At 47.3% G+C, this 16554-nt stretch overlaps 1 protein-coding gene across 4 annotated transcripts in view; it reads left to right on the top strand.

Annotated features, from left to right (window-relative positions):
* Nucleotides 1-16554, top strand: part of THSD4 (thrombospondin type 1 domain containing 4) — a 639484-nt gene that overhangs the window by 86486 nt on the left and 536444 nt on the right. For all 4 annotated transcript variants that reach the window (XM_019659629.1, XM_019659633.1, XM_019659631.1 and 1 more), the window contains one exon: nt 444-805. In XM_019659629.1, the coding sequence (XP_019515174.1) occupies nt 444-805 (362 nt within the window). The remainder of the gene's footprint in view (nt 1-443; nt 806-16554) is intronic.

The following is a 16554-nucleotide window of genomic DNA, read 5'->3' as shown; positions in this document are numbered from 1 at the left end:
GGAGACCCTGGGAAACGGCCTCCCCAGCAGCTTAAGGGAAGGCCAATCCCTCAGGCCTAAAATCCCAAGGACCTGACTGGAGGCTAAGGGGACTGCTGAGGGGTAAGCCTGTCAGAAGTGCGGGCACCACACTGAGCTCTCCAAGGTCATGGCATCCCAAGCAAGAACTGCATTGTGACTTTCAGGAGCCCTAAGCACCTGTGCCTTTGTGTGTCCTAGGCACTCGTGCTTTGCTTCATAAAAAAATATTTAAAATTATATTTTATGAGCGCGTTGGTATAAAGACAAATATAACCAGTCTGGTTTATATTCATTTTGTTTTTCAGATTTTAAAACAGGCCCTGAGCCTACTTGTGGTTAATGGACTTTCATGTTATCCAAAGCCTTTGAGGGCCAAGCCGGAGCTTGGGCCCTGGTCCCCTAACCGGCCTCTGTCTCCGCAGGTCCCGCAGCGGATGGCGGCGGCCGAGGGCGCCCCCGAGGACGGCGGCGGCGGCGCCCCGGGAGTGTGGGGCGCCTGGGGTCCCTGGTCCGCCTGCTCGCGCAGCTGCAGCGGCGGCGTGATGGAGCAGACGCGGCCCTGCCTGCCTGGCTCGTACCGCGCGCGCGGCGGCCCGCGGCCCGGAACCCCTGCGCGCGCCTACGCGGGCCACATAGTGTCGGCCGTGCGCACGTCGGTGCCGCTGCACCGGAGCCGTGAGGAGCCGCGCGCCCCCGCCGGCCTCGACGTCAGCCGCCAGGGCCCGGTGCTGCGGGGCAGCCGGCACCCGCAGGCCCGAGGCCGTGAACCTGCGTCGGAGAGAAGGTACACTCCCTCCCGGCCCCCGCCCGCTCGCCACTGTCCCTGCCCGTGACGCTGTCCCTGCCCCAATGTGCGCTCGCGCTGCTCTGCACCACAGATTGCGTGGTGAATGCATGGCTTTTGCCGGGTGGGGAGGAATTCTTGGCTCCTCATATCTCCTTTCATCTTTTGATTTATTTTGCAGCCTTTTAAAGCGTTGAGGCCACTCCCACCCCACTTTGTGGTTCTGAATAGTCTTCAAAGTGAAGCTAATTCTAAGAAGCCTTTAGGCGTCAACCTTAGGGAGGCCCTATGGAGGGGTGAAAGAGGGGACCAGGAATGGGGAGACCTCTGTCCCAGTGCTTCTCTCCTGGTGCTGAGGGACGGGGAGATGCTGGCTCCAGTCTGTGTGCATTTGAGCTAAGGACCCAGACATGGTGCCTTTTAATCCAGGAGCTCATCGGAGTTTCAAAACCTTGGACAAATTTAATGTCTGCGGTGTTACAAGTTCTTAGGTTGTAGTCTTCAGGATTCTATGAACTTTTCTAGAAAGTTTCTCCAGAGAATTTTGAGTGAGCACACAGCTTTGAACTATGTCTAGTTAAGGGCCTAGACGTTTCTTAGAGCCTTAATAAGATGTAAACTCTAGAAATGGCATAATGGCATTCAAATGGTTGTATAGCCCTAAAAAGCTTCCCTGGCTAGGGTAGCATAAATATGCCAAACTAGGCAGTGCCCATGGGAAAGGTAGGCATATAGGGGCTGAGAAGAGCTTGTCACTGAATTAAACAAATGATATTTACAGATTACAGCATTCATTCAACAGTATTTCTTGGGTACCATAGGCCCATGATAGAATCTGAGAAAATATGAATACAAAGCATTAACAATAACAAGCAAACAAATTTACAGGAAGAACAAAAAGTGTAAGATACGTTCTCTGTGCTTAAGAAATGTATAATTTAGTGGTCAAGCCAAGCTAATGCCCATCCTAGGTGGGCATGAGCATGTTAGGTGGGCCACCTAGCCTCTCTTTGTCACTTGCAGTTCAGACATCAGCACTGATGGCCACCCTTACCCACTGTGGCTGGAGGCTGAGTGAGAATCTCCAGCCCAGTGTTGTAGACTGTCACTGCCAGTGTTTGAAGGGGAGAGGCACCCCACCCACCTTCACAGCCACATGCTCTTGACCTGGTCAGCAAGAGGTTGGAGGGAGGGGACCATTTCATAGAGAAGATGCTTTAGCTAAATTCTGCAGGATGGACCACATTTGAGTTGATAGAAGAGAGAATTGAATTGCTGTGAGTTCAGAGGCCTGGCATGGCCTGTCAGCGGGAAAGGAAAGAGAGGGATCGCTGGGAGAGAATGCTCCTTCTGTCTCTTCCTGCGTAGAAAGCTGAGTACCCTCCAGTGTCACTCTGGGACTGAGGGTCTGCTACTAAAGCTGAGGAGTTAACATATGTCATCTCCTTTCGTCCCAACCATACCCCATAGTAACATAGCTCCCTAGTCCCTTATTGGAAATGCTGATGACCAGAGTGTTTTAGAATATAGAACTGTTTAGGTTTTAGAAAGGTAACTCAGTATATTTCACATAATCAAACACATTATTATGTCTGCAGTGAAACATTGCGAAGTTCACATCACACAGGATAAAAGAAACTATAAATAGCCTTATGTCGGCTAAGGGCAGGTTTGCTGCCCAATGATTTTTGACACCAAACTGACAAAAACATAAAAAAAAGAAAAGGCAAGACAAAAACTTGGTTTTCGAAACTTTGGGTTTCAGAATTGGAGATTTATAATAGCTAAGGTTTGTTAATTGCCTTTTCTGTGTCAGGCACTGTTCCTGTCACTTTACACTGACAACCCTGTGAGATGGATGCTAATGTCCTCATTGTAGAGGTGAGGAAACAGAAGCCCAGAGAAGTGGGGTAACTTGCCCAAGGCCACACAGCTAGTACGTGAAGAGTTAGGATTTGAACCCAGGCAGTCAGGGCTCTAAGGACCTGAGGAAGCAGATGTTACACTGAGGAATCTGAGGCCCTAAGATGTTCAGTGACTGCTCAAGAGTCCTGAGCCATGGAAAAGTGGAGATTTGAAGGTGCTGCTGACTCCCAGATCCCTGGAGTGCTTGGGGACTTCCCTTCCAGCCCCTGTGGTCGAGAACCTAGGAGAGCTGCCCCAGGAACAAACTAGTTGGCTGCAGGCCTGATCTGCGGGCTTTCCAGCCCATGGGTTTTGGCAGCAGGACATTTTTTTTCTTCTAACTTATTGACAAGGGGCCAGTCACTGTTTACTATGAAGTTCCTATGAGTTTTTATCATGCTGTTGTAATTTGACAGTTTCAGATGAAATAATCCAAATATTAGCCCGGGAGACCTTTGCTGCTGACAAATGTCATGCTCTTCCCGGCTGATGAAAATCACATTTGCTTATATTTATCAGTCATTAGGAACTTGCATAGTATATGTGACCCCATGAGGAATGTCAGCATGTTCTCTGGATGGCTGTCTGCCTCGCTCTCTGGTTCAGGTTTGAGGTTTGAGGCGAAGGCTCTTAGGGCTTAGATGTTTAAGAAACTGTTAGGTTGTTATGCTAGGCAACTGAAAACTTAATTGGAGCCAGATAACAAATAAAACAAAACTATTCAACCTTCCAACAAATATTTATCAAGCATCTACTATGTGGTAAGGCCCTGAGATAGACACAAAGGTATGAAAACCAGGTTGGGGGCCTCAGGGCTCTTACTGACAGGCTAGAGCAGCTGTTTGCAAACTTTTTTTTTTTTTTTTAAGCATAAGGATCTTTTGTGCAAAATCAGTCTTAGATGGAGGCTCAATTTGTCACACAGACAAAAGCTGAGCTTCTGTGGTTGAAGCCTCAGCGGCATTGCTGTGAAAACCTGGTGTCTAGATCCATGGCGAGCTGTGGCTTTTAACCCTGGCTGACCATTAGACCCCTTTGCCCATCGTTTAGAAATCTTAGCACTCTGGTCACATACCAAATCAACATCTAAACTTCTAAGGATTGTGCTCAGACAACGATATAATTCCAATCCAGCCATGGTTGGGAATCTCTTTGGAACCTCCAGGTTCCATGGCAAAGAATTTGGGAATCGAATATCGTCTAGCAAAATTTTCCAGGTTTGGTGAACACATACCAGCACCCCTTGCTGTGCGATGAGGGATCTTGTTAAAAGTAGAGATGCCCAGGCCCCATCACCTCCCCTGCCTACGGGGGATTCTGTGTTGTAGGCCTGTGGTGTGACCTAGATAACTTCATTTTAAATGACATACTGCAGAGTTTGAGAACCACTGCTCTAGAAAGTTAGAAGAGGCACGTATGTAAATGCCTTCCTTATGAGGCAGTATGATGAAATAGTAATGACAGTGAGAATGGCTACCATTTTGGAACATGTCTTCTGTACAGACACTACATCAAATCCGTTATAGCACTTACATTTCATTCAACCCTATGAGGCAGATACGCATGTTCACATTTTATATACAGGGAAACTAAGGCTTGGAGGAATGATGTGACTTAAGATCACCCACTCCAACAGCACCAGAACCAGAATTCTAAGTAGGTCTGTGGGAATCAAGCATTAAAGTTCTTTTCACTGAAATGGGTATTTTTGAAAGAGGTATTTTGAAGGTGAGGCTGCCCACTTCCAGGAGACATGGTCGGAAAAGCTGCTTCTTGGTTGGACAGTTTAAGCCACATCTTGGAAAGTGGGTGGGATTTGGTAGTGAAGGCTTAAAATGAACTGCAGCTCCTCCTTGCAGTGTGTAGCTCTCTTAACCAGGGAAATCTTTGTATCTGGTCCTAGACACCAAGGGGATTCAAAAAAAAGTAGAAGCCACAGTCCCAGTTCTTGGGGGCCCAACACTGTGGTGGTGGATGAGTGGCAAACCCACGAAACACTGCACATGGCAGGAAAGAGTGAATGTGTGACCAGAGTTCAGGAAGATGGGAAATGCTGGTGCGATGGAGCAGTTAGGGCAGACTGCACAGAGCAGGCAGGATTGGAATGCAACCTTGGCAAATACATAGATTTTACTTTGCTGGACTATATCTGGAAACTTCTTGAGTCTACTTGCTTTCATATTAGCCCTTTATCTCATTAACACACACACATACACACTGCAAATCACACTCTAAAAAATCATGTCAGTATTTATTGGAGCTCTCCAAGGGATCCTGAGCTTAGGAAAGTTACTTAACTTCGCTGAGCCTCAGGGGTTTACTCTTTCAAATGAGAGTAATAATGATACCTACCACATGGGATTGCTATACATTTAAATGAAATAATATATTTACATTGCCTGGTCCATAGGAGGTGCTCAGTAAATTAGAGCCCTAACTCCCAGTATGGGTTTAAAGGCTGGGCATCGGTGTGTTAGAGGGTTCCAGTTAGGATCAGGTGGAGAACTGGGGCCCCACAGGAAGGAAGGGAGTCAGGAACTGAGGTCTCGTCCAGGAGGGCAGGACTCTGGGCAGCACAGCCTGGGTGCAGCCAGGATCCCAGCGCCTGGGCACCCCACCCTCTGCCCTGTCTTGGTGTGGCCTGCTCAGAAAAGCCTCCCACAAAAGGTGGCCTTCCCTGGTGCCTTAGAGCGGTGGCAGCCTGGGGAGGCTCTGGACTGGTGGAGTTCAGCCTGTAGGTCCTGGCCATAGATTCCATAAGGGCATTCAACCAAGTCCTCCCTCTCTCCATGCCTAAGGCTGTGCCCCTGGGATGGCTGAAGGGACAGGGTTGGGGGAGGGGTGTGTTAGGTGAGTTGGCAGTGGCAGCGTGTGCAGCCCTGCAGCAACTCACACCCGTGACACTGGAGACACTCCGAGGAAGGAGAGCCTTCCCCTCGGTCTGGAGTGGATCCCTGCAGACTGGAGGGGGCTGGAAGGCGCCGCTGTTCCTGTAGGACCTTCTCTTGTATGACTCCAGCACCACATGGGCTTCTTCCCGTTCCTAAAATGTGTGGCAAAAATGGCACACAGAGAGAGACCCTGCTGCCCAGAGTCCAAGGACACAACCATACAGAAACCTGTTGTAAATGTATCCTGGCCAGCTTGGTGCAGCTTCCACAAAGTCAGGGCACGAGGGCAGTGCCCACCCCTACCGAGGACGACTGCAGGTCACTTTTTCACCACTCCGGTCACCAAACAGCCTGCTACCAGGTCGGCATTCCTTCCCAGTGGGCTTCCTTACACTCGCCTACAGTGGTCAGTTTTCCTGATCGTTCTCACGTGAACTAGCTGGAATCTGGGGAATGGAAGGCTTGGTGGCTTTAATTCAGAGATTCTCAAGGTAAGGAGGGCTCCTCCCCTCCGCCAGCGAGCATTGCCAAGGCTAGAACTGTCATCTGCTGGAGACAGTGGTCGGAACCTGGGAGGCAAAGGTCATAGCTGTGAAAATCACAGCCACTGTTTCCTTTGCGGGGAGTGTGTCATATCCTTCAGGTGTCGGAGAGAGGTTGTGGAGGGCGGGCTTCCCAGAGCATGACGGAGAAGCAGAGCTGGCTTCCTGTTGGGAGTCTGCCTGGATCAGGTATGTTCTTCCACAGGCTGCAGACCCACATCTCAAGGGCAGTTTGGGCTTGGTTCTCAGTTGTTTTCTTTTTATTTATACATACTGGTCTTTATTTGTTTCCAGTCTACTAGCTAGACCTTACTATGATGGGGAAACTAACACATCCTGAGAGGCTGTGAATTGTATGATGGTGAAGAGTTCAGCCTTGGAGTAGACAGGCCTGGGTCCTCTGCCCCGCTCTGCCGTTGCCCAGTCATGTGCCCTGCCGGTGTTGCTCAGCTGTTCCCTAATGGGTTAATAGTACATCTGCTTCACTGGGTTGCTGTGAATTTGATAATTCCTGCAAACACTCAGTAAAGATGGCAGACTGCCTTCCCTGTGCCAGGCTCACTGGCAGGCATCTCCCACGCAGCGTCCTATCTCAGCTTCATCACAACTGTGTCGGAGACCTGTACTGTCACCATTTGTGGCTGAGAAACTTGAGAGTCAGAGAGAAAATGTCTGTCTAGTTCAAGGTCACTAACAGAAAGGCAGCGGAGGCAGGGTTTAATCCCATCTGTAACATGCTTCTCTCAGACTTGTACTTCTAGAAAGCCTTTTTCAAAGTTAAAGGTAACACTAATTAGGCTCAGTTTGGTAAACTAAGACCTTTCTGTCTGAGATGGCAAGTAAGGTCTTTCTCCAATATTCACCTCAAAGATTTTAGTCTGATATAGAACCATCTGGAACCATCTCCACCATGAACTCCAAAGTCTGTGTGGGAATTCCCCCCCAAATGCCAGCGAGCTGTGCCCACAGACTTCACGTAAAGGTGTCTGCTGTTAAGGGCTGCCTCTGGATCACAGGGCTTAATAGAGAGGACCTGGGCATTACCTTCATTACAGTTCAGTCAACACTCCTGTATCTGCGGACAGCCGGGCACTATGCTAAACTAAACACAGAGCAGGTAGGCAGGTAGAGGAGTGTGGTTTTGAGGTAGAGTTGGGTGAAGGACAGCCCAGCAAAGCCACCACATAGAGTGTTCTCCTGAATGTTGTACCTGTCGGGTGCGCAGAGGGCTGTGGCACACAGAGGAGGAGGAAAACAAGATAACTTTGTGGTGGAGGGTACTTCCTTAAAGGATGAGTTTGCTTTTCTTAGGTGGGAAAGAGCTGGGAAGTACTTGGAATGGATGAGGGCTGGCTTGGTGACACTAGAGGAACAATAAAGTCTTCTGTCCTCAAGGGGCTCATGCTGGTGGTGGGGTGGGAGAGGAAGACAAGCAAACAGACATTTACAAGACCAAGTTCCCAGGGCGCTCTAATGAGGGGTGCTCGGGGTGTGGGAGGAGGGGGACAAGGGAGGACTGGGGAGGCCAGAGAAGGCTTTTCAGAGGAAGGAGGATTTTAGCAGAGCTCAAGTGTGAGGAGGACATTTCCTAAGACACAAACAGCAGGGGCTGAGTCTTGGAGGCCTGAGCGAGCCTGTCATGTTCTAGAAGTTCTAAAAGGCCTGGTGGGGCTGGAGCACAGGCTGTATATAAGGCAGTGTCCAGGCGAGACCAGGGAAGTCCACAGGCTCCTTTCTAGGGAGGGACTATGGAGTAGTCCTAAGGGCAATGAACTAGGAATTCTTTGAGGAAGAAATCCCTGTAACTACAGACAACCAGCTCTTCTATTTCAAAGCAAGACGATGCATCCAGTGCATAGTTGGTCTAAATCTCGCCTCATGCCCTTGTGATTTTCACCATGTTTGACTGCGCATATCTCATGAAACCAGAGTTCACTGGCTGGGCAGTGACGATTTGCTCCTCACGTTTTGTAGCAGGTGTATGATTTTCCCATTTATGCTGTAACACTGCAAATTTAGTGGCTTAAAACAGCACACATTTATTCTCTTACTGTCTGGAAGTCAGGAGTCTTCCAGGGCTACATTCCTTCTGGGGGCTTCTGGGCAAAATCTGTGTCCTTCCCTTTCCCAGCATTTAGAGGCTGGGGGCAGTCCTTGCTCCTGGGACCCTCTTGCTTCTGTCATCTCCCCCTTCTCTAACTCTCATCTGCCAACCTCCTCCATGTAAGGACCATTGTGATCACATCACACCCACTCACACAATCTGGGATGGTCTCCCCATTTCAAGATCCTTAACTTAATCACACCTGCCAAGTCCCTTCACCACATAAGGAACATTCACATGTTCTGGGGATGAGGATGTGGACATTTTGGGGTGAGGGGGAACGTTATCCAGCCTACCATAATAGTGATTGAATTTTGGCGTCTTAAGACTACCTGAGGAACAGGACAATTTCTGTGCTAGCAGGACCACTGTCCACTTCCCCACATCATGTCTGGTTATTGTCCATGGGAAATTTAGCAGTACTGTTTTCCCCCCCAAAGAAGAGAGAAACCATGCATGCCACCCTACGCTTCAGTATTCTTTGGGCAGGTGGTATTAACCAAGGACAGTGACGGTAATGAGGTCAAAGATACCAGGTGCCCGAGGCAGCTGGGTGGAGTAAAGAGCTGTGTGTGCCGAGTCCAGAGTCCAGGGTCAAAGTTCCAGCTCTCACCAATGCTTTCACCTTGAGCAGGCCACCTCATGTCTCTGGGCCTTAGTTTATGCATTTATAAAATAAGGGGATCCTATTACATTCATTACAGTCTCTTGCTAGATATTGATGTTATTGAGGCCCAATTGCTGCTTTAAATGTTCCCACCACCATTCTGCCATCCCGACTGTTGGAAAGAGGAGTAGGTGTCTGAGAAATGCAGCCCTCGGACATGTTTTCAAACGTGCCCTGAAATGTGATGGTTTTCTTCTTTCTAGATGCTGCAACATCACTACCCTTTAAGTCCCTCTATTCAGACTTCTGTCTCATAACACGAGTTTTTGTAAAAGTGTTGTCCACACATCTGACCTTCTCTTCTGGGTGTCCCCTTGAGCTTTGGTCCTTTTCTATTGGAAGCATTCATGTTTCTTACCTTGGAGAAAGCCCTGGGCTGGGAGTCATTAGACCCCACTTCCTGTCTCAGCACCACGATTTGCGAACTGGATGGCCTTCGGGAATCACTTAGTCTAATCTATAAAATGTGCACAATTATATGTCCTCTGTCTACCACAGAGGCCCATTGAGAGGGTCAAATGAGGTAACAGCTGTAAAAGTAGTTCCGAAACATAAGACACTGTTCAAAACCAACACTGATTATTTTATTATCATTGACCAGCCTATCTTTGGGTTTAGAGTCTGTGTCTTTATCGATATGTGTGTATGTGTATGTGCACATGTGTGGTGTGTGTGTGTCCATGCATATGAATGTGCATGTGTGTGTGTGTGTGTGTGTGTGTGTGTGTGTGTGTGTGTGTGTGCTTGAAAGGGCTGTTAGTTTCGAAACAGGACAGACAGGATCAGGCTCAGATCACAGCTTTTACTCACCCTTTCCTGCCTCCCTGGGGAACTGTCCCTGGCTTCGGGTAGGAATCACTTGTTTTTCAGCTCCTCTTTTCCTGCCCACTTTCTTAAGGCTATTTGCATTTCCTCATTAATAACTCGGGAGTAGTATGCTACTTCTGTCCTGGGGGCCCCTGGAGCCGAGTGGGCTCCCTGATGTGGGATAGGAAAACTTGCTGTTAATTAAACTTCACAAAGGCACATACCTGTTTTCTGACCCTCAGTTGATACCTAGGGCACCTTGTTACATACAGGGGGAGGCAGAAACCACATGGCAGGAAGAAGGGGAATCTTTGGCTTGTCTGTGTTTCTCCTTGGAAAGCCTCCCTGGCGATGCTGGGCGCTGAGCAGAGAAAGCAGGTAATGTATACTGTTGGAAATGTATACTGCACGTTTTTGGTGTTTTTCTGTTTTCCTCCTGCAAGGCAAGTTTAGTTTCTTTATGTTCTGAAGCAGGATTTCCACTTAGTCCCTGAATTGTTTGACAAGAAGTTACCTGTTGATGCTAAGCAGATAAACGGGGTTTTAATATGCTTTGGTTTCTAAACCGGAAACTCTAGCCCTGTTCAGCGGGAGAGTTTGTAGCGGAGCTGGGCCCACTGGTATGTACGTTTCTGCCTGTAGGTTAGAAAAGATTGGAGCCAGATTTTAAGCTTGAGTTACTCTGATCTCAGACAAGGCTCCAAAGAGCCCTTGTTCATTTCTTGTGGCATTTCATTAAGTGTCAGAAGTATTTCATTAGTTATCAGAACAAAGATCACATTTGCCATAAGAATGCTATGTTGAACCTCCTCCAAGTCATTCATAACTCTGGGTTCCAGAAGAAGGATACACGATGGGTTATGGAAAAAGCCTGACAACAATATGTGTGTCCCAGAAGGGGGATCTCAACGTTGTATCTGGGACCCTAGGACTGCTCCTTGGATGCCTGCCTGGTGGCAGCCTGAGATGCCTTCACATGAGGATGGAGGGGGACGTTTCCTGTTATGGTCATTTCCTTTACTCATCCTCCCTGCACACATTGTGGATTCATTTGTAGTAACAACTATCATCTTTCCAGCACCAACCACGTGTCACACATCATTCACATGTGTATTTGAGCCTCAGGCAGCCTCATTTTAGAGTTGAGGACACTGATCTGAGGGAGAGAATTTCCCAGCGTCCTGCTCCTGTAAGGAGCAGACTGGGATCTGAATACAGGCTTGCTTGGCTCCAATGTCTCCACTGTTCCCATTGCCACTCCGAGCTTGCCATGTAGATCCAGGTAATTTACTTGTATGAGGTATGGTGACAATTAAGTTTGCGAACTTGTTGCAACGATGCTGCTAACCTTTTTTGCTATCAGAGGAATTATTCATTATGAATTTGTACCAACTGGACAAACAGTTAACCAAGTTTACTGTTTGGAAGTGCTGAAAAGGCTGTGTGAAAAAGTTAGATGACCTGAACTTTTTGCCAACAATTCATGTCTCTTGCATCACGACAATGCACCAGCTCACATGGCACTGTCTGTGAGGGAGTTTTTAGTCAGTAAACAAATAACTGTATTGGAACACCCTCCATACTCACCTGATCCAGCCCCCAATGACTTCTTCTCTACCCAAAGGTAAATGAAATATTGAAAGGAAGACATTTTGATGACATTCAGGACATCAAAGGTAATATGACAATAGCTCTGATGGCCATTCCAGAAAAAGAGTTCCAAAATTGCTTTGGAGGGTGGATTAGGCACTGGCATCGGTGCATAGCTTCCCAAGGGGAGTACTTCAAAGGTGGCTGTAGTGATATTCAGCAATGAGGTATGTAGCACTTTTTCTAGGATGAGTTCGCAAACTTAATTGTCAGACCTTGTATGTGAGAGGGTTTGGGGGGACCACTGCTGTGGCCTTCCTGTTGGTTCTCCTGGTAGAGTGCTAACATAACAGCCACACTTTCTTGTCCATCCATAGACCCTTTCCTGCATGTACGGTTCTGTTGGCCCCTCTCTGTTGACATTAACAAGTGAACAGAACTGATTTTACTGTGTAGGAAGTTGAGTAATGCTCCCCACCCCAAAAAGATATCAGATCCTAATTCCTGGAGCCTGAAAATGCTAATTTATTTGGGAAAAGAGACTTTGCAGATATGATTAAAGACCTCAAGATGCAGAGGTTATCCTAGATGACCCAGGTGGGTCCTAAATGAGCATCCTTAGAAGAGACAGGCAGAGGGAGATTCAGCATCAGACATGCAGAGGAGAAGGTGATGTGAAGATGGAATGAAGAGGTATGGAGACACTGGCATTGAAGCCTGGAGGGATGTGCTCACGAGCCAAGGAACTCCGGCAGCCCCCGGATAGTGGAAGAGGCAAGGACTGGATTCTCCCCTAGAGCCTCCTGAGGGAGCTCAGCCCTGCTGACACCTCGATTTCAGCCCATTGATACCGATTTTGAACTTACGGTCTCCAGAACTCTGAGAGAATGAATTTCTGTTGTTTGAAGCCACCAAGTTTGTAGTAGTTTGTTACTGCAGCCTTAGGAAACTAATACACTATGTTTAAGGCTCTGAGCTAAACTCAAAGGACTCATGCATAAAGTAACCGTATTGTCCTGTTTTTATATGAGAGGGACTCTGCACTTGGAGAGAGGAAGTGACGATCATTGTGTCCTGGAGCTGGCAGGTTATAGGATCAGAACTAGAGCCTAGCTCCAGGTTTTTGCTCTTAACCACTGTGCTAGTCTCCCTCCCTGGCCCTCCCCACTCCATTCCCACCCTAATTCCACAGGTCAGGCCGAGGTCAATGTCAGGCCTTGCCCCTAGAGCCTTCCTTTCCCTCTTTATGGTTTGACTTCCAGGCACACGTTATTTTCTTTATTCTCTCATGAATCTTTTCTATCCAGCATCATTTGGTCCCCTGTGGGTCATGTGGATCCAGCAGCAGCTAAGATTTCTTTTTCCTCAGTGATTAGAACACAGTTCATTGTGGGCTAGTGCTGAAAACGTTTCTTTCTGGATTTGGAGGGAAACTCCCTCCCCCGCCCCACCCCATTTTCTAGTAAATTCTCATTCCAAACAGTCCATCCCTCTAATGCTTTGTGAATGGCATTTGGTATTTATAAGCTGTACTGTATCACAGCTGTTTAAGCTCCTTAAGAGCTTACTTACCATTCATTCATTCAGTAACATTTGTTAATATTACAATAATATTTGGTCACACGGAATTCCTAGCTTGGACAGGTTGTTTAATGCCTTTTAGACTCAGTTTCCTGATGCATAAAATAGGAGTAATGACCCCCTTTGCTTTTTGCCGTGATGGTCAAATGGGATAACATGCCTTAAGCATTTGGCAGTTGTTCAATAAATCGTCACTATCTGAATGCTGAATTTATTTAAGTACACAATGCTAAATATTTTAGAGGATGGGGCAAAACTCTAGAACAAATCCCTCTTTCGACTTCAGTTAACTGAGAATGACAGACTTGTACCTAAATAACTTCCTCTAGTGCAAGGAAGAAAGTTATGCATCACTTTTCACACAAGATTATTATACTTAAATATTTCATATTTATGACAAAGAAAAAAATGAAGTGATATATGGTAAGTGGGTACTTAGGAAGTGGTATAAAAATTCAGCATTGGGAGATGTCCAGAATATGAGAGAAATACCATTGCTTCCTCCATGGGCTTTTCACATAAAAGATGCTTAAGAAATGGAAGTTGTATTACAGTTGTTACTACTGTTGCATTAATGAATTCTGCAGAACTTACAGAAAGTAGTTCTTCAGCTTGCTTCAACCTGTTGGGGGTCAGCCAATGGGGTGGGAGCGGGGGAGAGCGGCACTGTTTGAGAGTTCCCAGGTGGGAGGGGTTAGGAGCTCACATTTGCTTAGCACCTGCCCTGATGAGGCCCTGTGCCCCACAGGTAAAGTCATTTGGTTCTGCTAAACCCCTGTAGTTCTGGAGGGATGCTCAGGTTCAGATTACAACCCGTACCGGCAGCACGTTTGACTCCCAAGAGGGCTGCTCTCAGTTACACTGGAGAAATGAAAGCATTTACTGTTCTTTCATGCAAAGCCGGCTCCATCCCACTCAGCCCATGTTTGGCTGGCTGCCTCTGCAGTGACCCCCATGTGTCAAGGTTGGCGGCTCTGTGTCTCTCACCTTCGCAACAGTGGTAAGCACCATTTATGGAGTGTCCACTGAAGGCCAAGCTCTGGGCTAGGCACTTTACCTGTGTTATTTCATTTAATCCACGTGACAGCCAGATGAGGAAGGCATTGTTACCCCCACCTCACTGCTGCAGATGAGAGATGTAGAGTGACTTAGCCATGATTACACAGGTAGTACATGGCGATTCAGCCTGTTGGATGGAATACCTAGACCCTTTCTGCCATCCCAGGTTACTGGGTATGTCCCATTTGATCTCTTGCCCTCCTTACCTTCAGGGATGCCTGCCCAGCATAAATTAGGGCGGGGCCATCACCTTCTTTGTTCTGAGTTCTCTATTGTTAACTCAGCCTTACCTGGAAATTGCCTCTCTGTTGGACCTTCACCGGTTCATTTTTTACCTTTGTGTGAATCCAAACAAGACACCTCTTCCTTGGGCCAGGTTCATCTCTCCACTGGAAGGACACTCTGGATTTCAGCACACAGATGTCCTTGTGCAGTGAATAGCCTCTCAACTGTAAGTGGCATGCGTGCAGCCACTGCACACCATTGCTTTCTGTGGACCTGCAGTTGGTTTCCTTGAATGCCTGCTCACTTTGTATTCCACGCCCCCGGCTCACACTGGACAAGGCACCTGCAGATCAGTGCTGGAAACCCAGGCCACTCGAATGCACAGCAGCACCGGTGAGTGCTGGGATGACTTGTTCTTGAATACTTAGCTGGTTTTCAAACGGCATCCTCTAGACAAGGAGAAGCAGCCCAATGGCAATATCTAGAGTCAGAATCTAAGGAACCTTCCAGATCACTGCCCCAGGCTGGACTGGGTCTGTTCTGGAGGCTGCTCCTCTGTTCTATTTTAAAGGTGTGTTGGGGCAGCCGTGTGGACCTCACCTCCTGGGTGGCCAGCAAGTGGGTCACTGAGGATAGGGTCTTCTTTTTCTTTGTTTTTTAATTAAAGTTTGTTGAGGTGACAATTGTTAGTAAATTTACATAGATTTCAGGTGTACAATTCTATAATACATCATCTATATATCACATTGTATGTTCAGCACCCAGAGTCAGTTCTCCTTCCATCACCATATATTTGACCCCCTTTACCCTCATCTACCACCCTCCTCCCCCTTACCCTCTGGTAACCACTAAAGTATTGTGTGTGTGTATGAGTTTTTGTTTCTTCATTTGTTTGTCTTGTTCCTTTGTTGCTTTCAGTTTTATATACCACATATCAGTGAAATCATATGGCTTTTGACTTTTTCTGCCTAACTTATTTTGCTTAGCATTATTGTCTCAAGATGCAACCATGTTGTCCCAAATGGCACTGTTTCATCTTTTCTTATGGCAGAATGGTATTCCATTGTGTATATATACCACATCTTCTTTATCCAATCATCTGTCGAAGGACACTTTGGTTGTTTCCATGTCTGTCTTGGCCACCGTAAATAAAGCAGTGAACATCAGAGCACGTATATCTTTATGGATAAATGTTTTCAGATTTTTTGTGTAGATACCCAGGAGAGGGATTGCTGGTCATATGATGATAGTGTCTTCTTGAAGCATGGCTTGCTGGTGCAGAAAGGGCCGTTTAAACCCAGAGTTGCTCCCAAACCACCTTTCTGCTGCTTTTGCTAGAATGCCTGCCTTTTGGCTCCTGGCAGTGCTCCTGAATCCACTTGTGAAAGGACCACTCTCCTTTCACTTCCTAGTACAAATTTGTTACTTCCCTCTGTGTCCCTCCTTCCTTCCTCCACCCACCCATCCCCACTCATAAGCCTTTGGGATCCTTCTCCCTGAAGGCTCAGAGCAGACCTATCAGCTGATGCTCACACTGGTCTTTATCTGCAGACCTTAAATACTTTCTGGGGGTCAATAGCAGGTCTGTGCACACCGCTAATGTAGGTGACAGTGTGTGCCACACAGTAGGCAACCAGGAAAGCTTTTGTTTTCATCATCTTAATTTTTGTTTCTCTAAGTGGTCAGGGTTTTCCTCTTATCTACTGTAGACACCAGATAATTTATTGCCTGGAACAGCCCTGGCAACAGTTTTAGTCTTCTGAACTTCCAAGAAGATAGATGCATTCAACCTAAACCATTTGCTTACAGCCTCTTTGAACTTAGCACATTCTCTCCTTTCTCCCCTTGGCAGGTGATCGTAATGGAACAGGGAGGGTTTAGGAACACAGGGCTCTCTTTCCAGTTTTAGGCTGCAGACTCATCCGGTCTAGCTTGCCTGGCATCAGGTGGCTCCTTGGTGAACGCAGGTTTCGGCACTTCAGCTGCTGCTCCCTCCCATTCTTCCTCCCCTGGGATTCGGGCTCTTAGGTCTCTCTAGGTGGCCAGCAGCTACTGACTTTTAATTTCACCAGCTCCCTCTTCTTCCCACCCAGATGTGTGGGGTCGCCCTGATTTCTTGCTATTTAGAATTCAGGGCCTTTTCATCTCTACTAATTGATCCAGAGAGGTAGTCTTCATTGACCCATTGGTTATAAATGCTGAGCAATTAAGTTATGGTCACTCATATGTGTTATTTCAGCAAGTATGCAGTGTGCCTGTGGGTCTGACCTTCTGCTAGTCTCAGGGATTCTACACACAGGAATAAACTAACAAACCTTGCCCTAAAGGACTAGAAGACTTGTGAGGAGCCAGGCCTTTCACTCAACAACGTTACCAAG

Source organism: Hipposideros armiger, unplaced genomic scaffold (assembly GCF_001890085.2).
Source record: "Hipposideros armiger isolate ML-2016 unplaced genomic scaffold, ASM189008v1 scaffold_302, whole genome shotgun sequence".
Taxonomy (NCBI): Eukaryota; Metazoa; Chordata; class Mammalia; order Chiroptera; family Hipposideridae; genus Hipposideros; species Hipposideros armiger.
This window is presented reverse-complemented; position numbering and strand designations above follow the sequence as displayed.